General features: G+C 38.5%; 1 protein-coding gene across 9 annotated transcripts in view; it reads left to right on the top strand.

The window, feature by feature from the left end:
- VEZT (vezatin, adherens junctions transmembrane protein) overlaps positions 1-26800 on the top strand; it is a 98982-nt gene that overhangs the window by 41949 nt on the left and 30233 nt on the right. For all 9 annotated transcript variants that reach the window (XM_073327512.1, XM_073327507.1, XM_073327503.1 and 6 more), the window contains 3 exons: positions 1769-2044; positions 9831-9980; positions 24710-24857. In XM_073327512.1, the coding sequence (XP_073183613.1) occupies positions 1769-2044; positions 9831-9980; positions 24710-24857 (574 nt within the window). The remainder of the gene's footprint in view (positions 1-1768; positions 2045-9830; positions 9981-24709; positions 24858-26800) is intronic.

Here is a 26800-nt window from a genome sequence, read left to right as displayed (position 1 = left end):
TTATGGGATAGGCTCCCCAGAACACATGATGGGCACTATGGATGTTTTGACATATTTTATTAAATAAAGAGGTTGTTTAGTTCTTCAACTTCTAAAGTGATGTTCTGATGGCTTTGGTACATGTCTAGTATAGGCACACTAACCTGGAGACTGGATTTTCTGAGTTGAAAAGTCTGCAGTATTAATTTTTTTTTTTTGGTATTTTTAAACAATTTGTTGGAGCCGCTAGCATTCCTGTTTTGGTTTTCTTCAGGCCAAACTTTTATCTTTATTTGAAATTTAAAAAGATACATTTGTATTCCACTTCTAATGTGTCTCAAAAATGAAGCAACAGAGGCAGGTCTGGAGAATTTGCTGCCATATGGTAACAGTGGTGAGGAGAACTAGGAGATGTGAAATGTATGAAAAGTTTCATAGACTGCATCATACTACTGAGTTCATTACATTTGCATAGCTTTCATGCTGCTAGTGATGTAGTCATCCGTGAGAAGTAAACAGGGCAGCAGGAAGTCTATTAGATATAGCAGGGAAGTTACAGAAGGATAATGAATTTCACACTGGTGTACAGGTCTTGTTTATAAAAGTTGCCTGTCCTTTAAGCCTATGACTGTCCTCTTAAAATTAATTTCCTACCCAGAATGTTTGTACACTGCACAATGCTTTCTTTAACCCTGGGCCTCTTCTAAAATCAGTAAATAGTGTGAAAGAATTACGTACTATACTACATTAAAATTGGTCGTCTTATTGTGGATCTCTGTATTCATATCTTTCTGGGTTTGCCTTCCAAGTTTCCTGGAAGCCCAGACAGCATATTTTGTTTCAGAAATACCTGAAGTGTTTTGAAACGTTAAATTGGCATTCCCCAATTGAAATATTGCAGAATTCCAGTTGGGCAAAAATTTTCAAGTTTTTGGATTTTTGTCATGATTCAAGACAATTTTTTCCAAAAACTAAAAAAAAAAAAACTAAAAAAAAAAAAATTGATCAACTGGAAGTCTGTTTCCCAGTCAGCTCTAATAAATAGGTATGAAGTTATTTGAAGCTTGAAAAGCTTATAGCTTTGCAGAATTATAGATTAAATACAAAGGCCCACATTCTGTTTTCTAATAGACCAATTTTTCTGTCAAAACTTTCAAAAGAAAAATGGCAATTTTGAAAAAAAAAAAAAATCTGCTTTTGAACATAGCTGAAATGAGACTTTAGCTTCTATCGTTCCAGGTAATTTGAAAAGGTTCTCAGGGCTGCCTAAAAAGATTTCCACAGCCAGCTTTTTAAAAGCTTGTTAGAACTTTGTAGTATGTTATGTCCAGGTTAAATGAGTCAGAATCTGGAAAAATAAAACTGTCATTACTTAGAACGTTTGCTTACCGAAAAGAACTATACCCTTTACCACTGTCCTCTTGAACCTGGAAGTGAAGACCATACATTTCCCATCCACCCTTGCTTTTAATGCTGAGCAATCACATTTTTTTTTAAGTCCTATGTTTTAAAGATTGACCTTTCAAATTGATGCATTATTTTTCCACTGGCTGTTTTAAACCAAGAAAATATATCGTAGCTCTATGGACTAATTTAATTCCATATATAAAAACACCTAAATCTGCCATTTAGTGATCTTGTTGCTGTTTATTGCTCTCTTAAAAGCCTACATAAAAGTCCATGTAATTAAATGTAAACAACATTGTAGTTGAGATCTCATGACTTTCCTCAGTTGATTAATCTTAGGAATCGGTGGTAGATGAAACTTTGTGTATTCCTTTGTTTGCAGGGATGCGTCTCTGCTGCTTGCCTTTGTCAGTGCATTGATTATACTTCCTTCATGGTGGAATGGATCATTCTGGCTGGTGTGGGGACTAGTTCTGTTTGTCTATGTGATCACACGAGCTCTAGGCACATGGAGGATAGCCAAGCTGCAAATGTCCCTGAGAAAATACAGACTCCAGCTGGAAGAGACAGTGGCAAATAGCCGCGCTTTTACTAATCTTGTGAGAAAAGCTCTGCGACTCATTCAGGAGACTGAAGTCATTTCCAGAGGATTTACCCTGTGAGTCTTTATTTTATTTCATTTTATATATGGATTCATTCAAGCCAATTAAGTATTAAAATTCTATAATGTTATCTCCAATGACAGATGGAATCTGTTGGAAAACATTATACGTTTTAATTTTTTTATTAAGATTGACATTTCTACAGACCAACTTGTGTAACTACCATGATAATTACATTGCAGGTGTTCAAAGTCTGACAGTTCTGTTTAAAAGTGTTCACTATAAAGATTTTCAGAGGCACAACAGCTCTATTATTTGGGCACCGTACTGTCCTTTGTACCTTTTGAAAATCTCCTACACTACTGACAACATAAACAAGTAATTATTTATGGGGAGGAGTAGGGAGAGACAAAGGGGCTCTAAGCCCCTTTAATGAGCAGTTCTTGAAGGGTCATGTAGTATTTTAAAATTATATTTCACTATTTTGATGAAATTATTTAGCATTTTAGATTACCAAAAAATGTTTTCTAACATTATTTTGCCTGCAAGTAATCAGTAGTATTTTATAACAAAAGATTATGTGAAAAGGTATTTCCTTCTGTATGGTGTGCAATAATAATTTTGTTTTCATCACATTACTTATAATCAAAGAAATGCTATGAAAGGTCATAGGTTGAAAATATTGTTTTCACATCTATTGCCCCTCAGACACTTAAAACTCAGAACTCTTTGCCAACAGAATTTGTCTTTTCCTACTTATGGGATTTGATATTCTGATCCTAGTTATTTGGTGTCTACAGTTGAATTGGCTCTTGTATGTTTTCTTCCTGGTTTGGATGAATGAACATTGTGACATACTGAACACGTGTACTGATCTTGAAGCCAACATGCTTGCACCTGTGCATTGTCCTTCCCTTCTATTGTTTTAAGTCAATGTAATTTCTAGCAACACGTTGTGCTTATAGAACTTTGGGTGGAAGAAGGAGGAAAATGCAAAAAATAGTCCAGTCATCTTTTTAAGATCAATAAAATACCTCTTTTTCTCTGCTTTGATTTATGGGATCTGTATACATTTCTGACTTGAATGCCCTAATATGCACAGAGAACTTTGTTCTGTATTTGTAGACATTATGCTATTCCTACCAGTTAAACTGTATTGTGTTTGAGCACATGATGCTACATTCATGGCTGAAACTGTACCCTACCTAGTTTGAATTAATTTCCTAACTTTAGATGATGAGATACCTACATTATGTTTTGCCAAGGACATATTTTATTATCTTTTTGGAGTGTTTAAGCATGTCCTAAGTCAGCCTAGATATGTTTTCATTGAGCCAGAATACAATTAAGCAATATTCAGTCTTATCTTCACAAAAAAGAATCGCAAAAATAATTTACTATTAAGACTTGTCCAGATTGAGACAAACATCTGATTTTTTTCTTCTAATTTTAACAAATCTGTGGTCTGATTGCTTTTTAATTACATATCTAAAAGTTAGTTGTTTAAAACAATAGATGAGCTTCAAGTTGACTCCTGATCTTATGTCCCCTTTTCTTTAAATCTTAGCTGGGGGGGCTGTTGACCGAAGATATGCAACTTCAGCTACGCGAATAGCGTAGCTGAAGTCGGCGTATCTTAGGTCGACTTACCTGGCCATGAGGACGTCGGCGAGTTGACCACTGCCGCTTCTCCTTTGACTTCTCTTCCACCTCTCGCAGGCAGGAGTTCTGGAGTCGATGGGGAATGCGTTCAGGGATTGACTTATCACGTCTGGATGAGACACGATAAATCGATCCCCAATTGGCGGGTAATGAAGACCTGCCCTTAGTAACCTTTAAGAGAGGATTTCTTTTGGTGTGCATGGGATGGGGGTGTGACCCGGGGTAGTAGCCGTCATTGAAAATGCCAAGGTCTGGGCAGGCTGCAAAAGGAGAACAGATACTCTCAAAACTGGTGGTTAACACTGAAGTTAGACTCACCAACCAGTCACAAGCTGTGCTCCTAGTCCCCCACATTGGTTATCAAGAAGCTAAAAAAGAAATCACACAGCCCCCTTTATTGCATTCCAGTTCTCTGGCTCCCAATCAGCATATAGGTCCAGTACAGTGAGAAGTTGTTTAAAAACTCTGCTAACTGTACAAAATGTTCTTTTGACCCCAAAGGGACAGCCACATTATCAGGTCAGTATTAGCTTGGATCTTACCCAAAATATCATGCTGCCAATCAATCCTTTAGTATGTAAAACTAAAGATTTATTATAAAGAAAAAAGAAAGAACAGGAAGAGAGTTGTTAAATGGTAAAACAATCAGATAATACCTAAGACTTCAAAGTCCATATATCAGGTTAACAGTATTGGTGAGTTTGCTGGCTTGAAAGTCCCTCTGGAACACATCCACAGCTCGGTTTGGTCATTGTCCTTTGTCCAGAGCTTTGTTTGTAGAAAAGTTGCTCCAGAAATAAGAAGCAGATTGAAGACAAAATTGAGATGATGCAGCGGTCCTTTATACCTTTTGCCATGTGGCTTGTACTTCCTTTGTCCCAAACACAAACTTCACAGCACATGGCATGGAAAAGCCTTAGCGTTCTCTGTCCACAGACATTCCCCTACATGTCTTGCTGACTCATAAGGTGTAGTCCCTGCCTTCTCTCAATGGGTTCATTGTACAGCTGATGTCCATTGAGGGGCCATCAAGCAGGCTTAGTACCAATGCCATTCTGCCTGGGGGGGAACCCAGAAATACAGCATAAGTTTTGAAATACAGATATGCCATACATATCTATAACTCACAATACAAAAGCAATACAAACATATAAACAAGATTATGATACTTGGCAAATCATAACATTTTCACAGATACCTTACATGGCATATCTGGCATGACTCCTTGCAATTTTTTAATAGTGTCTTCCCAATTCCATGCTGTATCACAGGGGGTTTGAAGGTAACTGAGACAGTACGCTCAATACATGGATCTCTGAAGTAATGGTCCAATATGGACCAAGTCTATGACCTTTATTTTTTTTTAATCCTTAACTAATTCTAGAGTGTTTTCCTCAGCAGACCTATACATATAATATGCTCTAGAGGAACAGTCAGAAAATTATTTACTTAAGTTAGCACTCTGTATGGTGGTTGTTGCTCCCGATTTTGCTTTGAGCTATAGTGTAGTTTCCTGCTAATAGACCTTAAGAGAAAAAGCTTAATATGTCTTCTAGCAGTAATGTAGTAAAGTAGCTTTAATGTTGGCTAAAGGGAGTCAAGTGACACTGAATATCGTTACAGTAAGTTAAGGGATGTCTTTCTGTGCGATTTTACAGCTCTGAGGCTTAGGAACTTTGCCATTGATGTCAACTGTGTCAGGAACTCACCCTATAAGATGATAGGGATGCTACTGTAGCAATATGTCCCAGTAAGTGCTAAGAACAAAATTTTGGTCATTTGTTCATTGTCTCAGCAACATGAAAGCTCCTGTTGGATCTGTTTTATTCTGTAAAAACATCATCCCACCTTGAATTCCTCCCGTCCAACCTGCTGGAGCTCCTTTACCTTAAGTATTTCAAATGCAACTGGTTATCCTCCATCAGACAGCAGGATGCCTTTAGAGAGAAACATGGACAATGCCCTGAATTCTCTTTGCAATTAGGTGTAGGTGTAGTCATTACCTTTCAAAACAAGATTTTGTTTTTGTTTGTTTTGAAAGGCACTGACTAAGCTAATGAGTTCCAATCAAGTAGTCCTGCCTAGGGTCACTGCTTGGAATTCCTACTAGCTATTGAAAATGCTTCCATTTCCCTGCCCCTTGTAAAATGCAAATTGTAAAAATATATAGTGAAAGTCCACTCTTTTGTAGAATGAGGACTATTTATTTGGTTGGCACTTCAGTAATGAGCTTTCCCAAATATTATTATTGCTCTTGCTTGATTCCAATTTGAAATATCCAAGCGTGTACTGATGCCCACAGCATCTTTATAGAACTACCACCATGCTCATGTGTAGTAACTGATTTTATTAATATGAGGCAGTATGAGCCTATGACACACAAATCCTATTTCAACCTTAGTTAAAATCTAGCTTGAGACAGAGAGCTTTAAATTGCAGTATCTTATAATTGAGATAGATTTTGGTGTTGTGGAAAAAAGAAAAGGAGGACTTGTGGCACCTTAGAGACTAACCAATTTATTTGAGCATGAGCTTTCGTGAGCTACAGCTCACTTCATCGGATGCATACTGTGGAAACTGCAGAAGACATTATATACACAGAGACCATGAAACAATACCTCCTCCCACCCCACTCTCCTGCTGGTAATAGCTTATCTAAAGTGATCATCAAGTTGGGTCATTTCCAGCACAAATCCAGGTTTTCTCACCCTCCGCCCCCCCCCACACACAAGCTCACTCTCCTGCTGGTAATAGCCCATCCAAAGTGACCACTCTCTTTAAAATGTGTATGATAATCAAGGTGGGCCATTTCCAGCACAAATCCAGGTTTTCTCACCCCCCTACCCCCATACACACACAAACTCACTCTCCTGCTGGTAATAGCTCATCCAAAGTGACCACTCTCCCTACAATGTGCATGATAATCAAGGTGGGCCATTTCCAGCATAAATCCAAGTTTAACCAGAACGTCAGGGGGGTAGAAAAAAACAAGGGGAAATAGGCTACCTTGCATAATGACTTAGCCACTCCCAGTCTCTATTTAAGCCTAAATTAATAGTATCCAATTTGCAAATGAATTCCAATTCAGCAGTTTCTCGCTGGAGTCTGGATTTGAAGTTTTTTTGTTTTAAGATAGCGACCTTCATGTCTGTGATTGCGTGACCAGAGAGATTGAAGTGTTCTCCGACTGGTTTATGAATGTTAGAATTCTTGACATCTGATTTGTGTCCATTTATTCTTTTACGTAGAGACTGTCCAGTTTGACCAATGTACATGGCAGAGGGGCATTGCTGGCACATGATGGCATATATCACATTGGTGGATGTGCAGGTGAACGAGCCTCTGATAGTGTGGCTGATGTTATTAGGCCCTTTGATGGTGTCCCCTGAATAGATATGTGGGCACGGTTGGCAACGGGCTTTGTTGCAAGGATAGGTTCCTGGGTTAGTGGTTCTGTTGTGTGGTGTGTGGTTGCTGGTGAGTATTTGCTTCAGGTTGGGGAGCTGTCTGTAGGCAAGGACTGGCCTGTCTCCCAAGATTTGTGAGAGTGTTGGGTCATCCTTCAGGATAGGTTGTAGATCCTTAATAATGCGTTGGAGGGGTTTTAGTTGGGGGCTGAAGGTGACGGCTAGTGGCGTTCTGTTATTTTCTTTGTTAGGCCTGTCCTGTAGTAGGTGACTTCTGGGAACTCTTCTGGCTCTATCAATCTGTTTCTTCACTTTCGCAGGTGGGTATTGTAGTTGTAAGAATGCTTGACAGAGATCTTGGAGGTGTTTGTCTCTGTCTGAGGGGTTGGAGCAAATGCGGTTGTATCGCAGAGCTTGGCTGTAGACGATGGATCGCGTGGTGTGGTCAGGATGAAGGCTGGAGGCATGTAGGTAGGAATAGCGGTCAGTAGGTTTCCGGTATAGGGTGGTGTTTATGTGACCATTGTTTATTAGCACTGTAGTGTCCAGGAAGTGGATTTCTTGTGTGGACTGGACCAGGCTGAGGTTGATGGTGGGATGGAAATTGTTGAAATCATGGTGGAATTCCTCAAGGGCTTCTTTTCCATGGGTCCAGATGATGATGATGTCATCAATATAGCGCAAGTAGAGTAGGGGCATTAGGGGACGAGAGCTGAGGAAGCGTTGTTCTAAGTCCGCCATAAAAATGTTGGCATACTGTGGGGCCTTGCGGGTACCCATAGCAGTGCCGCTGATCTGAAGGTATACATTGTCCCCAAATGTAAAATAGTTATGGGTAAGGACAAAGTCACAAAGTTCAGCCACCAGGTTAGCTGTGACATTATCGGGGATAGTGTTCTTGACGGCTTGTAGTCCATCTTTGTGTGGAATGTTGGTGTAGAGGGCTTCTACATCCATAGTGGCCAGGATGGTGTTATCAGGAAGATCACCGATGGATTGTAGTTTCCTCAGGAAGTCAGTGGTGTCTCGAAGGTAGCTGGGAGTGCTGGGAGTGTAGGGCCTGAGGAGGGAGTCTACATAGCCAGACAATCCTGCTGTCAGGCTGCCAATGCCTGAGATGATGGGGCGCCCAGGATTTCCAGGTTTATGGATCTTGGGTAGTAGATAGAATATCCCAGGTCGGGGTTCCAGAGAAAAGGAAGTTCATCCTCAACACTTTTTCCTCTTGCCTTTCACTGCTGCTACACAGCATGGTCCGGTAACATTTAACAGAGATCCTGGGATGACGTATCTCTGGTATGTTCAGAAACATAGCAAATGATGCTGGTTTGATCTTTCTCAGGAAAAAAGAAAGGAAAAATTCAGTCCTATACATTTGTACAAACTGCTGAGATGAACATCTGACATGGAAACAAATGTTACAAATCAGAAAACAACCCTGTTTTTCAAGGCGTTGGTTGTACACAGGTGCATGGGTGATGTGTGGGTGTCTTGTACTAAAGCTGCAAGCGCTTACAATCTTGCTGTGGAGAAAACATTGGTAGCTTTCTGCCTGCTTTCTTAAATTACTCCTTAGCTTCTCCAGACACACTTCTTACAACCTATTGAAGTGTATGGTTTAAAAGACTGAAATGAGAGTTCACCTATGAACGTTGGCAATTGCGTTCAAATAGCCATAGAAATTTTAAGAGCGAATCTGTAACAGATATTCATTTTAAGGTTCCAGTGAAAACACAGAACTGGACAAACATATTAATCTTGCTTTTGTAAAATTGCAAGCTAGTGCAGTTTTTGCTTCTTTTATAATGAAAAATGTTTTACATAAAATTTTATTTGATCATGTGTAAGTATTACTCTTGTATGTTAATATGGTGTGACTTTTTATAGCTAGTGTGTACAATGTTATTTTAATAAATACCTTTCACATTATTAAGTATACTGTACACTAACAGAAGACTAGTCTGTACTAATTTTTTTGGTTTTTGCAACTTAACATGCAAATATTTAAAATTCACACAGGTGCACTTCAGTTTATTTACAGAATAGATAATTTTTTATAATGGCACTTTCTTACAGCGCTCCTGCAGTCTGTTCCCACAAGCAAATAACACAGTGACACACTGATATGCATATATATATATATATATATGTTGAGATGAATGTATATTTTAAAATGTTAGTATATGTACGTGCATTTCAGAATCTTTGCTTCATTTTGTATTTCTAGCTGTAACAGTGCCACAAGAATTTCTGCAGTCTGTAGTTTTTATGGTAAATTGTCCTTCTACTCAAAGTGGATAACATTCCTTATGCTGATTGTGGGGAGGGGAATATAGATTAATCTAAATAGATAGCGGAGCACTGCCGATCTGCAAAATCATGTGTAAGAGCTAAGGAATTAGTTTCATGTAGAGAGGTATGCGTTAAATATATGTATTTTTAAAACTTACAGTGGACTTCTGTTCAGGTCAGAGTTCATTAGCCTTACAGTGTGTCTGATCCTGTACAATTGAGGTCCATAGGAATATTGCCATTGACTCCAATAGGAGTAGGATCAGGAACTTTACTGAGTTGTTAATCTTTTTTCATTTAAATTTTTTAATGAAATGTATCACTCATGCGGTAAAACTTTGTTGCTTTAATTATATGTATTGACCCATTATAAAAAAGGATTGTCTTTTGTAAATAAGGGATATGAAAGTGAAATTGATGTATTGTCTTTTTTAAATTCTTTAGGACATCTGTACAGTTGTATCACATTTTACTTTTCAAGTTTGCTTGACAGGGTCAGTGCTGCTTGCCCATTTAATAAAGCTGGACAGCATCCTAGTCAGCATCTCATTGGTCTTCGGAAAGCTGTTTATCGATCTGTCAGAGCCAACTTTCGAGCTTCAAGACTAGCTACTCTGTACATGCTGAAAAAATATCCTTTTTGTAAAAACCCACAAATGCAGACACTTATGAATGAATTATCTATCCATATAGATGGGATGCTTAATTGTCCTAATGAACAGAGCTGGCACCAGTAGAAACTTGTGGTATCTAGTTAAATATATGTAAGAAGGAAGGGAAAGAGCTGCAAAGTGTCTTTTTTTGAGTTATGCTTGAGATTGCACATTCTTAAAATATTTCACTTTTGTGTCATTGTGCAATCTAAGATAAGAGTCCTCTACAATGATTTGCAAACATGTGCCTTTTGTGTGAATATTGATATGTGTGATTCAGTCCTTTCCCTGTCATTATTGCTCTTCCCCAGCTTTATTTCCCTCCTTCCAAAATAACTTTTGTCTCAATTACCTGCCCTCTCATTTTGTGTCTCCATTGCCATATGTAGTCTCCAGGTTAAAGGGTAAGTGATTTCCTATTTCATGAAAGCTGAATGGCACTGATGCAACATAGGTTAGTCAAGAGGCACACTGAACAGTGAGGATTTTCTACTTCCAAAATCAAATGCGGCACTTCTCACAACCAATTCAAACTCTGTTTGCCAAAGCGTGAACCCATATTCCATTGAAAAAATAGCAGTAGGGTTACTTGATGGCTGTGCTATATCTGTGCCATAGCTGGGAAAAATATCAGAAATGCCAATGTATTGCATTCAAATATATTTGATTATATTTCTACCTCCCCAGAAAAATCCCAAGCTTGGAAACAAATGTGCATGGTAACACTGTGAGAATCTGTCATTACCAATTATTATATTTCCTGGAATATGTGGTTTGGTTAATATTGATAGCACTCCTGCATATGTGTGTGTGTGTTTGTGTAACAGGTGTCGGGATACTCCAGTTCAAAGGAAATAAGTGTTTGTTCGTGGATCATTTATCTAGGGATGTGAATCCTGCTTTTGTGCTCAAGACATCACTGATTCATATCCTGAGATAGCCCTGGAGAATAGATTTATTTTCTGTATATGGGAAGGGAAATGTAACCAGTCGTATCCGGAGTGACTGAAACAATTTTATAAAAGTAACTTCAAACTCTGGATTGGATATAACCAGAATAACTTTAGGGAGTGGGGAAGAGAGCTGAAAATGGGAACAATACATGTGGTCTTCTCAGAGATCCTTCTGTACCAGAGTGTAAAAAAAGTATGCTCAGTATTAGATACTAACTGGTGTAAAGATCAATGGGGTGGGAGAGAGGGTTACCTTCTACAGAACTGTTTTGGTTTGGATTAGACTGGATCCACTTCAGCAGAAGGGTTGCCACCCTCTTAGCTTCAAAACTGGAAAAGGTGGTTGAGTAAGCTTTATATTAGGAAATGAGGAAGAAGGAAATCTTTTGTTTAACTCAGAAGATTTGGCATTTACTTTTGCCTTACTTTGTATGGTTTTAAGATGGAGTTTGTCCGGTAACAAAAGATAAATAGATGGCACAGCCATGGAAATCATTAGCGAAAAGCTGGACAAAATAAGTGGGTTTTGAGGAAGGATTTGAAGGCGGTGTGTAGGGATGCTTGACACACAGGTAAGGGATATTTTGGGCCAAGGGAGCAGCGTGGGAAAAGCACAAAGTTAGAGTGCAGGGAGCACAGACAGCATGTAGGTCATAGGAGTTGAGATTTAGGAGCAGTTGGATCTGTGCAATGTATGAAAAGTGAGAATAAGAGGGTTGATTTTAGCGGGGGAGTTAACACCCACCAGGATAATTTAAAGAAGCCTGAGGATTGCCCCAAGTTACTCTGGCTTGCAATAGACCCTACTGGCTGTTGTGTCATCTGGGGATTGCTTGAATGTAGCGCATTCCAACCACAGCCTTCCCTGCCCTTTTCACTCCTCCAGTATTGGGGAGTACATAGAGCTGTCTTCATCAGCAAAGGGTTTCCTCTTATTATGGGATTTTCAGCTGCTTACTTAGGACAGCTTTAAGGGGCCTTTTGTGCCACCAGAGTGGCCCACAGCAGAGAAAGGAAAGATTTAGAGGAGCTTGACTGTGTATAATTAGGGAATGATGTGATGAAATTAAGGAAAGGAATTACCGCTGAATATTAGGAAAAGTTGAAATCCAGATTTTCACTGCTACAAAGAACAAAATTGGGGTTTTAAAAAAAATTTCCTACAGAAAATCAGACCGTGCATTACACTGTAGTGCCTATAAGCTGTCCGAGTATGATTTAATCCGTATTTAAAGGTGTTTATTGTGAGCACTGTGAAAGACAGGAACTTAGTAGTACTATTGATGCAATATTTACACCACTTATAGCAATCTAATGTTCTTTTTCTTAGAAAAACATGCTTAACCTTTGGCATAAAGTTTCAAAAGATCATTGAAATGAAATTTAGTTTTTCTGTTTTTTCTCAAATGTCCTCAGAAGAAACTGCTTACTCTACTTGAATAAACTTTTTTTATTGCACTGGATGTACTACTTCTGCATTTTGTTGCCAGATCAAGAGTATATCTCTGTGTCAAAGCAGGGGAAAAACTGAATCCATTTTGTTCAGTACAGCATTCTGAAATTTTAATGTGTGAGAAATGCCTCTGGTTTTAAAAGAAAGTGAAACTCGGCACTCCAGCTAATATAGTTAAGCTAAAAGTTTAATTCCATTTTATTTGGTGACTGGTCCTCCTACTGGATTCTCTACCTGTGAGTCCTCTTTATCTTTGAAGAAGGACACTTTATCTTGATAACTGTGTGAATATAATAAATAAAACTTACTGTCTCATAGAGTTAATGATAGTATGTTGAAATGCTGTCAACTAACCGCTTGCAGTACTGAAGGAGTGACTCATTTTGTTAGTGATAAAATTTAAAAGAGGGAGCAGATCCTCACGTGGTGTAAATATTCACAGCTTCATTCATTTTAATTACATGTCCACTTACAGTTGCTGAGGTTCTGGCCTATAAAAGAGATAAAATCTGCATTGAAGTAACACTGACAATTTTGAACGCTTGTGTCAGGAAATATAAAATTTAGAGTTCTTTCAGTAACCTTGGCTTACTCTCATTGCTCACTGAGATGTTGTATTTTTGACCACTAATGTTGTTATGTTGACACATAATATACTTGATATATTTGATTCATGTCTATGATCAGATATATGTGCATAATTTGCATTCATTTCAGTAAGAGTGGCCATCTCTGAATACAAATTTGTCATGGTATATATGCAGCATGGCTGCTTTAAATTGTAGGCACTCTATTTTTATATAAATAAAAAGTAGAGAGCAGTTCTCAAACAGAAATATTATAGAAGAGGCATGGCTGAAAGGAGTGTTTCAGAGGAGCTCAACTAACAACATGACTGATAGATTTTTTTTTTTTTTTGGTGGCTATTTGAAAAGTATGAATGAATCCTGGGGCGATAGATGAGTAGACAAAGAGCAGCGGTTTGCATAAAGGTGAATAATTAAATATATCCCACACCTATGTAGTTTATCGCATGGCTGTCACCTTCTCAGACATTTCTGGTATGTATTATTAAATGTGCACCCCCCCCTACCCCCCCAAATGTTATGCAAGTTAGGGTCTCTTGGAGGGCCCCCCCCCCCCCAAAAGCACCTTATGGGGACCAGAAACAGATTTGGCTGTGACAGACCAAACAGCATATTGTAGACACTTGTCTTATTTGTATCCTAATGTTATTGCAGTCTTTGTGATAGGATTAAATTCCTTTGGATATTCCTGTGACGCCCACATGATGATATTACAGGGTGTTAAAAAAAGTTAATACATAGCTTTGCTCATAGCAGCACAGATTGTGTACACCTGCTCCTGTGTCATTATTCAGTCAGATTAGACTGGAGATTTAGCAACATATACCTAAGGCTAACATGTCAAAGCTTACAACTCCCTTCATTAACATTGTATTTATTAGTGCAAATAAATTAATCTCTAAATAATTAAAATTTGCTGTGGCATAAAATATAACTGTGTTAAGCAGTGTTAAATTTTAATTTAAAATGTAAGAAGAATTATTGCTTATGTGAAGCTTTGATATTGGATTTGATGGACCAGTAACTTTTTCTGAGATGGAAAATCTTCCACCCGTATTCTGTACTTATTATGTTAAATGTCAGTCTTGCATTGTGGGAACAATGTATAACGGCATCCTGTCACGTCTTTCTTTTTCAAAGCTGAGTCATTCATAACAAAGGGTACACTACTTCCACAAGGGTACTTTCTCAATAATAGAAGCAAATACCTGCATGTGGAGAAGGTTTCTCTTTACTCAGAAAAAGGGATTTCTCCCTCGCTCGACATCTATAAGGATTGCATCTGCACCATTGAAGTCAGTGGGATTTTCCACTTATTTCAGTGAGTGCAGGATTAAGATTGGATGGGTGACATTTTATGACCTCTCTTATGCAGGAGGTCAAACTACACAATTGTAAATGGTCCTTCTTGCCTTAAAATTCTTTGGGCCATATCTTCAGCTGATGTAAATGAGTGTAGTGCTACTGAGTTCAGTGGAGCTGTACCAGTTTACACCCTCCACAGAGCTGGCCATGTGAATCTCTGAAACTTTCATTTTACTATAAATGGGAGAAATCCTTCTCTTGTGACAAAATGCAAACAATTCAGTAGCAAAAGAGAAGGTGTTGTCTAGCTGCTAAGTGCAAGACATCTAGCTTTTTATTTCTAACTTTGTCATAAACTTGCTGTATGACTGTGGAGCAAGTCTCTTAATGTCTTTTTACTTCAGTTTTACCTGTAAAAGTGTGGTAACATTTACCTATCTGACATGGATGTTGTGAAGTTTAATTCCTGAAAGTTTGTAAGGTTGTTTGACATTCTGGGATGCTAAGTGCTACCAAAGTGCAGGTTTTGTTCGTTATTTGTTACCATATTGTTAACTGTCTACTGTTGGCAAATACACTTCTGTACAAGTCTATCAGTGGGGCAGATGTCTAGGTTACATACAGACCGACATTGCCAGCAGTGCCATGTGTGCAATGTGGTGAGTTAACTGCGGTCAGTGAGAGATTCTGGTATTTGGGGCCTTTTAGACCCAATCTGACTCCAAGCTACTGCTGCATACCCCGCTTTCATTTTATTTTAGCCCCTAGTACTTTTGCATCCTATGCGTATCATTTCTCAGCTTGAAAGCTCAGCCGGTCGTGACATTAAGGAAATAACATTTTAACGGAATAGGCTCTTACCACAACATATGGAAACACAAGTGTGTTATATATTTCTCAGCTGTGTTGAGTTCAGGGAGACTTAAACTTTTGCTCTATTATGCCTATTACTACTACTTTATGAAAATCTAGTTATTGCATCAAGAAACACTGAAAAAACACAGTGCAGGTTTGTTTAACTCTTTAAATAAAAATGAAGGAAATGGTAGGTTAAATGTTTGAAAATGCACCCATTTGGTGATGAGTTACTGTCTGTGTTAAGACAGGATTTTTTCTGTGCAATAGCTATTCTACTAACTCAAACATGGTCATGGCATCTTGAAAATTCTTTGTTTAATATTGTATACATAGTATAATTTGGTCCATTTGTACAAAAATAGGCACGTTTACTATTGTACAGAACACCTCGAATAAGTAAATGCTTAGTGCATAGTTTTACTGCATTTTTTTTTAACTAATTGCTAAAAGTATCTGATACAGAAGTTAAGTGATATGGACAATTGGATAAAAAGCCCCAAACAAAAGTATCTTCTGCAACATGCTGAGCGCCTCCTGTAAGGCGGAACATGGAGCTTGCTCAACTCTGAGAAAAGTCAATGAGCAATACCCTACTTCAGTGGAGTTGTTGATGCAAGGCAGGCGCAGTGGGAGGTGAAGTTGTTCAGTCTTACAACATTTTCACCAATTCCCATTTATGAAGTGCATTAGTTCCTTTCACGAAAATTGCTTTTTAAGTGCCGAGTATTCATATTTATATACTGTTATGTGTCAGCATTAGTGAGAATGGTGCTTTATAGGCAAATAAGATGAAGTTGCTGCCCTGAAGGTTAGCTGACTAATCTGCACTATATATTAGAAATTGTGTACTGTGTTTTGCTTTAACAAGATACTTTGCCTTCTCTTGCTCCCAAATTGTTAATGAAATAAGGTAAATAGATTAATGAAATAAAAATGTTGTACAAATACATGGAAAAGTGTACACACGCATGGCTACCTAGTTTAGCTACTGAATTTTGACTTTGATAGGAATCAATAGCTGATATTTTCCCTTGAAACAAACACATTTACATAAGTATGTTCAAGAAGTATATTCATTATTGGTAATTGAGATTTTTATCAAAAATTTCCTCATATTTGGGGTTTTTTCCCTAGCTACTGATGACTTGTGATTAGGTGAGACTCTCAGCTTTCATTTAATAAAAAAATATAAGTGTCTATCCCTCGTGGTTGTGGTGAAAAAGCTTGAAAATGTTACCCAGTTGTACCCTTAACATTCAAAAACCAGAAGACCAATAAAAGAAAACTACCACATTTTATTATTTTCTTAAAATCTCATGACTTTTAAGCAAATCTCATTATTTTTGAGGAGGGGGTGACTCATGATTTTTGAATGCTAAGGGATTGGCAGTATTGTAAAATTGTGTATGGTTTAGGGATAATAAATTATGCATTTCCAGGTTAAGTGAAAGATCATTTTTATTTAACAACTTTTGTTTAAAAATCTCATGTCTCCTTAAAATGGGTACAGAAGTGGAAGCTGAACATTGTTTAAATAAAACTTCTCTAGTGTATTTTCTTTGCTCCCACACACATCTGTGTATAAGAGTTTTTTTAAGGGATTGATGTGCAGTCAATCAGCATGCACTGAAGAATAAGTCATGTTAGTCAGCAAAGTATGATTACAGATCCCCCCAAGAGTTCAATTATCTTATGGTATCCTTACCATGGGATTGCTTCCTGACTCTTTCTAGGATTGCTTCCAGTCTTTTTATGTTGAAACATAATTTAAAGTAAAATACAGTGGTCTCTGGAGTGTTCTAGTCATTCCTAGAATTTTTCAACTGTAAAGTGTATAGTTAAAGTTCATTTCATTTTAGAATAATTTAAAGTCACCATTACGGTGCTTCATCTTGATCTTATCAAATTAGCATTAACATTCCTGCAATCTAGTGGATCTGTTTAATATCTCACTGGGATTCTAAACAACCTTCTTTTAAAAATAAATTTAGATTCATTTGTATTAGAAGACACTGATGCTTTTGTAATTATACCCTGTTTTCTTGCCTTAGTTGTATAAAGATAACTGTAAATTTCAACTCTGAAAGGCACTGTAGAGTAGTGGTATATAAATCCAGAACTAATGTTCAATTCTGTGTACAACCCTACTGTTAAATATATTGTCTCCTGCAATGTTTTCTTTAAAATGAGTCAGAATCCACTCTTGCTCCCAGCCTGCCATTATTAATCCTATGCAGAGTACAAAACTTCATATGAACTAAAAAAGAAATACATTGAGATCACATTACTAAACCTGCATTATAAGATGTTCATGCTGCTAGAGAACGTTTACTGCAGAGAGAGATTAAAAGGAACTTCACTGAAACTTTCAAATGTTCAGTCTTAAAGATTGTGGCCTGATTTTTTTTCCGTCTCAGGAAAGGGTAGGCATGGTCATCCCAGTACTCCACCTCCTGACTATCCTCCTGGGTTAATTTAAAACATTGGATCCTGCTAACACCTACATGTTTACATGAGTCAGTAACTGATTGCAACATACTACATTTGTGGGTAACTGGCATTACAGGCTTTTCTTTGCCCTATTACTGGGATGTCTGAAGAGCAGTAATTAGGCTTTTGTCTAATTTAGGTTACTGAAAAAGTTTAAATGAAGTTCTGCCTATTTGGAGGTGCACACTCAATGCTTCTTTCTTATGGGCTACCAAAACTTCATTACAGGCACTGCTTTTTCTGCTCAAGTGGTAAAATTCTTTTCTGAAGCAGATATTAGTCTTTTAATCCTGTGAGAATTAAACAGGTGGAAAATCATTTGAGTCTGGGAGTGAAAGGGTGGAACTTGTAATTAACTATCCCAGAAAACAGTTGAGCCAGCTGGGCAGGAGACCAGTGCCTTATATGATCCCAGAGGAAGGGAGCATTGCGTTTGCAAACCCAAATAAAAATAGAAATTAAAGAAACGTGGTTTGAATTAAATCTTTTTTTCCCCTTAGGACTTTATAAAAGAAACATTTTCAGAGTTCTGCAGGATAAAGGTTTCTGTATATGTATGATAGCAATTCAGTATTTGCAGTTGAAACTTTTCTATTTTGTGACCAGATAGCCTAAATGCTAAAAAATCATGAGTCATCCCCCCCACCCACCCACCCACAAAATATATATAGTAACAGGGCAAGGCCAGATGCCTATAGAAAAGTAGTGGGAGATAGATATATTAGCTCCAGGCTAAACAAATCCCTGGTACCAGGATAAGTGAAATGGCAGCTGCTCCAGGTCAATTAAGACACCTGGGGCCATTTAAGAACTTTCCAGAAGGCAGGGAGAAGGCTAGGTTGATTGGGACACCTGAAGCCAATCAGGGGCTGGCTGAAACTAGTTAAAAGTCTCCCAGTTAGTCTGGTGGGTGTGCATGTCAGGAGCTGTGGGAGGAAGTTGCGCTGTTGGAGAGACTGAGTAGTACACACCATATCAGGCACAAGGAAGGAGGCCCTGAGGAAAGGGGGAAGTGGAGCTTGAGGAAGTGAGGGCTGCTGTGGGGGAAGTAGCCAAGGGAATTGAACATGTCATGTTTCTAAAAGGTCAGCTACCATAGCTGATACTATTAGGGTCCCTGTGCTGGAGCCCGGAGTAGAGGGTGGGCCTGGGCTCCCCCCGCTTTGACCCCTGATTAATCACTGAGACTGGGAGACAACAGAGACTATGTAAGGAAGGATAGCTTCTCCTCAACTCCCTCACTGGCTTATGATGAAAATGGCTCAGTAGACTGTGACCCTTGTCTCTAGAGAGAGACGGGTTACGTGGAGGGTCACATTGAGCCTCTGAAGGTAGCGAAATCCGCCAGGAAACACGGGACCCACAGAGGCAAGGACAGAGCTTTGTCATACATATATATATATATATATATATGACAAAGCTCTGTCCTTATATAGGCTTAAAATCATGAGCGTTTGGGGTTTTGTTTTGTTTTTTAAAAGAACATGGTATCTTTTTGTTTGCTGTTTAGGTTGGGGGCGTTTAGCTTACATCCACTTTGCATTTTTCAAGCATTTCTCCACATCCAAAAGCTAGAAAACATTTTGCTGTTGTGTTTTGTTGGAAGCTGAGATTCTCATGCAATCTCAACTCCAGCAGCTGAGGCTATAAGTAAAATACCAGATTTCGCAAAAGTTGGTAACACTTGATACCCACCACAAAGTAAAACTATTACAAAGCACAGATTAATCAGAGAAACTCAGTGCATGTAATGTATACAACATATTCTGAAAAGAGCAGGCATTCATTAAAGTTTGAAATTGTTCAAGCCTCTAATTCAAAATCCTAAAAATATTGAAGCACAGGACTGGCAAACACTAGGGAGGAGACTAATAGAAAGCTTTCAGTGTTCAAAGAATACCAAGTAGTAGGGTTGGTAATAAAAGTATTACCATGTACCCACCAGTACGCCCCTGGCCCCCAAATCTACTACAGAGGGCATGGAACTGAGTGAGCAAGAAAGTTGGGCATCAGGAGAGAAGGGGATTCTGGAACTGGTGATTTGGTAGGAGGTGGTGGGGTGAAATCAGGCTATTGTACATAGGGTATAGTATATCTAAAATGTCTGCTGCCCATGGTGGTGGCTTCCATATTATGTTCTCATAACCCACATTCTCTTTTTTTTTTTTTTTTTTTTTTTTTGTGGCTCATGGGGAGAGGAAGCAGGATGTATCTGATGACACTCAGACCTACTTATCTTTTACTATATACAGCCACCACCAAGACAGCCCAGGAGTGGGACTAAATCAGCTCATGGATGGAAGAACAGCTGGTTGAATCTGAGTAAGACAGAGTTTATGTTGGTGGGCAGAGGAAAGCACACAGAAGAGTTTGTAGCCACGGTGCATTCTCCTTTGGGTTGAAAGCACATATCCACAATTGATCAATTCAGACTCTAGTGTAGGCATGTTCCAGTAGTCCTGGCTGACATTAATCTCTAACATAGCAGCCTCTGTGAGTAACGCTTTCTCCAGTTGGCTAGCAGACTCTGTCGCATCCTGGTGGACTGTGACTTAGCCTCAGCTATTCAAATGTCTGTCAACCCCTTTCTGGACTGCAGCAATGCAAGATACCTGTGTGACGGGTTGGATCACAGAACCCCCTTGGGGCTTCCAACTGATGTGCCAAGACTACTTCTGCCTCTGCTTTCCCTGCCAACTTGGGACTCCAGAGCCCTGCCTGGCTGTGCCAGACACGCTTGCCGGCCACAAACACAGACCCAGGCCTGAACCACATTCCACAAACTGCCAGCTTAACTGAAAGCAGCTGAAGAAGTGTTCCTGTCTTTAACACTTAGATGCCCAACTCTCAATGGGGTCCAAATTCCAAATAAATCCATTTCCCCCTGTGTAAAGCTTATACAGGGTAAACTCATAAATTGTTCCCCCTCTATAACACTGATAGAGAGAGATGCACAGCTGTTTGCCCCTCTCTTCCCACATATTAATACAGGGTCGGCAACCTTTCAGAAGTGGTGTGCCGAGTCTTCATTTATTCACTCTAATTTAAGGTTTCGCATGCCAGTAATACATTAACGTTTTTAGAAGGTCTCTTTCTATAAGTCTATGATGTATAACTAAACTATTGTTGTATGTAAAGTAAATAAGGTTTTTAAAATGTTTAAGAAGCTTCATTTAAAATTAAATTAAAATGCAGAGACCCCCCTCAGACCCGGGCAGTGCCACTGAAAATCAGCTCACGTGCCGCAGGTTGCCTACCTCTGTATTAATAGATACGCTGGGTTAATTAATAAGTAAAAAGTGATTTTATTAGATACAGAAAGTAGGATTTAAGTGGTTCCAAGTACTAACAGACAGAACAAAGTGAATTACCAAGCAAAATAAAATAGAACACGCAAGTCTATGTCTAATACAGTAAGAAAACTGAATACAGATAACACCTCACCCTCAGAGGTGTTCCAGTAAGCTTCCTTTTACAGACTAGTCTCCTTCTAGTCTGGGTCCAGCAATCACTCGCATCCCCTGAGGTTACTGTCCTTTGTTCCCGTTTCTTTCAGGTATCCTTTGGGGGGTGGAGAGGCTATCTCTTGAGCCAGCTGAAGACAAAATGGAGGGGTCTCCCAGGCACTTAAATAGACTTTCTCTTGTGGGTGGATACCCCTCCCTCCCTCTGTGTAGAATTCCAGCTACAAGATGAAGTTTTGGAGTCACGTGGGCAAGTCACATGTCCATTCATGACTCAAAACGTACAGGTAGCAGCCATGGTTCACATGCTACCGTGAACGTCCTCACATAGACTTCTTATGTGGATTGGAGCCTTCCAAGATCCATTGTCCGTTAAGTGCTTCTTGACTGGGCACTTAACTTGCAAATTCCTTTCTAAAGAAGCTGACCAAATACCTTATTAAGGTTATTTAAAATCAAACAAGTATACAGCCAATATTCATAACTTTGAATACAACAAAGACACATGCATACAAATAGGATGAATCTATTCAGTAGATCATAACCTTTACATAGATACGTTACATGGCATATGTAGCATAAAACATATTGCAGTTATGTCATATATACATTCATAAGCATATTTCTATAAAGCCTTATGGGGTGCACCATCACAACCTGGGTATGAAGCCTTCATTGCTTAGGCAACTCCAACTAATACAGAATACAGCAGTATGTCTGCTCAGCAACACAGGCTACCACAAACACATTCAAATTGTTGTCCTCTCTCAACGCTAGTTTCCCATAGAATATCAAGTTCTGAGTCCTTACCCTCGAAGTACTCCATGGCCTGGGTCCAGAATACCTAAAATATCATCTATGTTTCCAGGATGAAGGCCATGGTTGACAACTCTGGTCCTAAGGCGTGGAATTCTCTACTATAAGGGTAAAGCTTGTCAGTTCAGGAGACAGAACTTTTTTGGAGGCTTGCTTGAGACTGTGGAACAAACTCTCACAGGAACTAAGGACCATCACAAACCTCACCACCTTCTGCTCCAAGAGCAAGGTGCACTTCTTCAACCTGCCTTCTCTAACTTACCTCCCGCTTCGGAGAGGATGAGAGAGAATGAACCACATGTGACAGATGGAAGTCATGTCCTGTAATACACCACTGGAAGTTGCTCAGATATGTGTGTACGCTGAGAGCAGAATAAGAACCTATTTAAAATAGTGCAGAATAGAACAGAATTTGAATAGTCAAGATGCCAGTATTTGTATACAGATTTAACGTGAATATACTGTTTTGTTCCATTTTTAGAAAGTACATTACCCTTAGTAACAAAGGTGTTAGATTCACTTCATTTTAAAGACAAGATTCCATAGACTAATATAACCCAAAACAATATGACTTTGCTGTGAGGTACTTCAACATCTATATTGTGATTTTTTGATAACATTAAAGCCTTGCAGTTGAAAAAAGGACTATAGGGTGCTACTTCAGTATTGTGGTTGTAACCTGACATAATTTGGAACTGAAATGTTACTCTTGATATCCTGTTATTTGCATCATTGCTTGTCTATATATAGCCTCGCAAAACCCTAGACCAGTTTTCCAGCTGTTCCTAAATTTTTTGTGGTAGTGAAGCCATTGACTTACCACAAAAATGTTTACTTCAGATTTGTATAGTATCATTGACCCTATGGAGGATTTGCCATCCTTTAATGCTATGGTTCATTACTTCTACTTCACCATTCTTGTATTTATTGACATTAAACTTTATTTAGCTTCTATATTCGTAAGAATATTTTCCTACAAAGGCTTTTTGGTAGATGAAGGTATGTTCTTTTTTCTGTGCAATACAATACATTGAAAAGTACTGCATCTATTATGTAGTCTATGGAATTTGGACGATCTTAGCAGTTTCCTATAAATTGGCACAGATGGTTTATGAAGCCCATTACTGTCTTTAGCAGAGTTAAGTATTTTAAGTTTTCAAAAATCAAGTGGAAAATAGCTTGTTTGCTAGAAGGAAAATTTAAAATGTGACTGCATAACTATAGCCTCATTCAACAGAGACCTCACCCTTTATGCCCAACTTCACTATTCACGGTACATTAAAACACCTGTATTTCTGGTGACATAAACCTGGTAGCATGATTCTCTGATATACTTTGTACCCCTCATCTTCCCAAACAAAAAAAACAGGCACACATGCTATTTTTGGAGAAACCTGAGTAATTGGTGTTGAGACAGGGAACCTGCAGATATAAGTATTACAGTAGAAACTCACTAAGGGTATGTCTACACTGCAATTAAAAACCCTTGGCTGGCTCAAGCCAACTGACTAGTGCTTGCAGGGCTCAGACCAAGGGACCATTTAATTGTAGTGTAGACATTTGGGCTTGTGCTGCAGCCTGAGCTCTGGGTCCCTGTGCTCTCACAGGGTACTAGAGCTTAAATGTCTACACTGTAATCAAACAGCTCCTTAGCCTGAGTCCGGTGGCATGGGCTAGCCATAGGTTTTTAATATCAGTGTAGACATAACCCTTTGGATCTGATCCAAAGCCCATTGAAGTCAATAGAAAGACTCCCACTAATTTCAGTGTGCTTTGAATCAGTCCTTAAGGCCCCAAGCCTGCAAGTGTTTTTCTGTGTGCTTAACTTTGTGCCTCTGAGAAGTCTCATTTGAGCAGTTACTTCAATGGGATTACCCACATGTATAAGGGTAAGCACATTCTTAAGTATTTGTATGATCATGCTGATAACTGTGAAACCCATTGGTAATCACCTCATTTTGCAAATGATTAAGTAGGTGAATATAATGTAACAAAGATACTGCATCACAAAATATGCTTTCATTTATTTTGACTTATCGTTTGACAATAATATATTGTAGCTACTACAGAAGTAGGTACTCTGGTATACTACGTTCACAAAGTGTATTAAATTAAGTTTTAGTGATATGCAATCTTACTATACACCATGTTATAGCTGAGAAATTTGTGAGACTGATCAATTTTATGCATCAGCAATGTAAAAGTTTGGGTTTGTCTACTATTCATTAAGAAATTTCAAAGAATTACTTTTTAAAAACCTGCAGATATGTGATTTGCTTTAACATTGATCATTCTCCACAAAAAATAATTCATAGGGAAATCTCCTATCCTGGTTATCCTGGCTTCTATAAAACACACAAACCATGAAACGTTCATTACCCAAAATTTTCTTGTCTCTGGCAGTATTGCTCTTAACTTGTTGAACGTGTACTTTTTAATTTTAAGGCTGTCATTAAAGTTTATTGTGAACTAGCTTGTTGGTGGTTTGGCAGAGATTTCCTCAATTAAAAGGAATGCAGCGATTATTTATTAGCTGTTTATTATCTTTATTGTTTCAGTACCTTTGTCTACAACTTATTGTACACATTTGAGCCTTTAAAACTTATACAATGAGTAAGGTTGTACGATGATCACTTAAAACTGGACTTGGACTGCATGTGTTCTCCAGTAACTTGCCAGAAAGATCCTTAGTAACTGGAGGTTATTAGTTGCTTTGCCTGTCTCCCCACCCTCCATTTAGTACAAAGGCTTCTTTGTTAACTGCTTTAACTCTGACTAAACCTACCCTCTGAATGCGGAGAGTGACAACGTGACCAACTATATCTGTGTAGTTCCTTTTAAGGAACTGGGTCTGGGTCTGAGTGAAGAGCAGGTGTCCGAAGAGGAGGCGCACAACCTCACAGATGGCTTCAGCCTGCCTGCACTCAAGGTAATCCATCCTAGAAGGGAGAGTGCATGCTTACGTATACAGACTCATGCAAATCCATTTCAGTTGTGATAATGCCCTGCTGTTTCTTGTTTCAGATATCTGATTTTTCTCTCCCTACTTGTGTCAGTCTGTAGTAATAGAATACATTTAAAGAGCCCTGAGTGAGATTCGTGAATGCTCCAGAAGCTCATCTTGCATATTTTTACAACTATGGGCTTTTCAGAGGATTTCATTTAACATTTAATTAAAGAAATGATGTGCAGTGCAGAATGGGGTGTTGAGTTGTCTAAATCATTCTTTTATTTAATAAAAAAAATTGCCATTCACAAATCAGTCTCTTCCCAAATGTTGTATTTAAAGCTATGATTTAATTTAATCAGTGATGATGAAAAAGTCCATAAAGTAATTTCTCAATTTGTACATGTCCCTTGGCTAATCCCTTGCTACTCATCTTGACTTGAACAAAAAGAGAGACATTCCAAAGATGTACATTGCTGGTAATTGAAAATGGAAAAAGCCGCATTTATTTATGCTGTAGGGTTCATAAGCTGGACACTCATAAGCATCATGAATCAGTGTGCTACTTTGATTTCTGAAAAATGTTTAAGTAAACAGAATGGCAGACATCTAATGATCTTTAAACTAGGAATTTGGGCAAGATGATTGGGAGATGCTCATTTAATCTCCACATCTAATTCTAATACTGAGTGGGAGGAAAATCAAGTAAAAGAGGATACAGCAATGGAGAGAAGAAAAACAGAGGGTAGGAGAATGGACAAGAGGAAAGATAGTGTTAATCCCAATGACAGTAATAGCCAGGTAGGCGATACTGGTAGTAAAATGACTGTACCTCATCAGGTGAGGAATCTGAATGAAGCCAAGCAGAAACAACTAAAATGTCTGCACACCAATGCAAGGAGCCTATGTAACAAAATGAAGGAACTAGAACTACTGCTGCAGAAAGTGAAACCAGATATTATAGTGATAACTCATATTCCACCATGTTTCCATTATGACTGAAAGGCAGGTATTGATGGGTATGTGCTGTTCAGTGAAGACAGAAATAAAGGTAAAGGTGGTGGAGTAGTGTTGTATATTAATGAGGAGTAGACTGAAAAGAAATTAGAAGTGATGGAATGGATAAAACAAAATCTGTTTTGAGTCAAAATCACTTTAGGGAAGAAAGGTAACAGACGCTCCACCGGGATAGCACTTGGGATCTGCGACAGATCCTGAGGGTCTGATTTGGATATAGAAAGAGATCTCATTAATATTTTAATTAAATAAATATTACTGGGAATTGTGTGATTATAGAAGACTTTAATTTCCCAAATGTAGATTGGAGGACAAGTGCTACTAATAATGGTAGGGCACAGATATTCCTGGATATGATAGCTGACAGATTTCTTCACCAAATAGTCACTGAACCAACAAGAGGGGATGACATTTTGAATTTAGTATTGGTAAGTAGTGAGGACCTCAGAGAAGAACTGGCTGTAGAGGACAACCTTGGCTAGAATGATCATGATTTAACTCAGTTTAAACTAAATGGAAGGATTCAGAAAAATAGGTCGGTAACTCGAGTCCTTGATTTCAAAAGGACAAACTTTAAACAATTAAGGGAATTAGTAAGGGAAGTGGACTGGACTGAAGAACTCAAGTATCTGAATGTGGAGGAGGCTTGAAGTTAGCTTATGGAACTTTGACTTACAGTATCTGAAGCCTGCACCCAAAAAATCATAGGGAAGTTAAATTTGTTCAAACTGGATGGACAGGCACCTCAAACAGGTTATTAAGAGAAAGCAGAAAGCCAACTGGGAATGGAAGAAGAGATGGATCAGCAAGGAAAACTGCCTCTTGCAGGTTAGAAAGTTGTAGGGAAAAAGTGAGATCTGCCAAAAGCCAAGCAGAGCTGAACCTTGCAAAGGAAATTAAAACCAACA

The sequence above is a fragment of the Lepidochelys kempii genome, chromosome 1 (assembly GCF_965140265.1).
Source record: "Lepidochelys kempii isolate rLepKem1 chromosome 1, rLepKem1.hap2, whole genome shotgun sequence".
In the NCBI taxonomy this organism is placed as follows: Eukaryota; Metazoa; Chordata; order Testudines; family Cheloniidae; genus Lepidochelys; species Lepidochelys kempii.
Note: the sequence above shows the minus strand (reverse complement) of the source record. Positions and strands in the feature narration are given on the sequence as shown.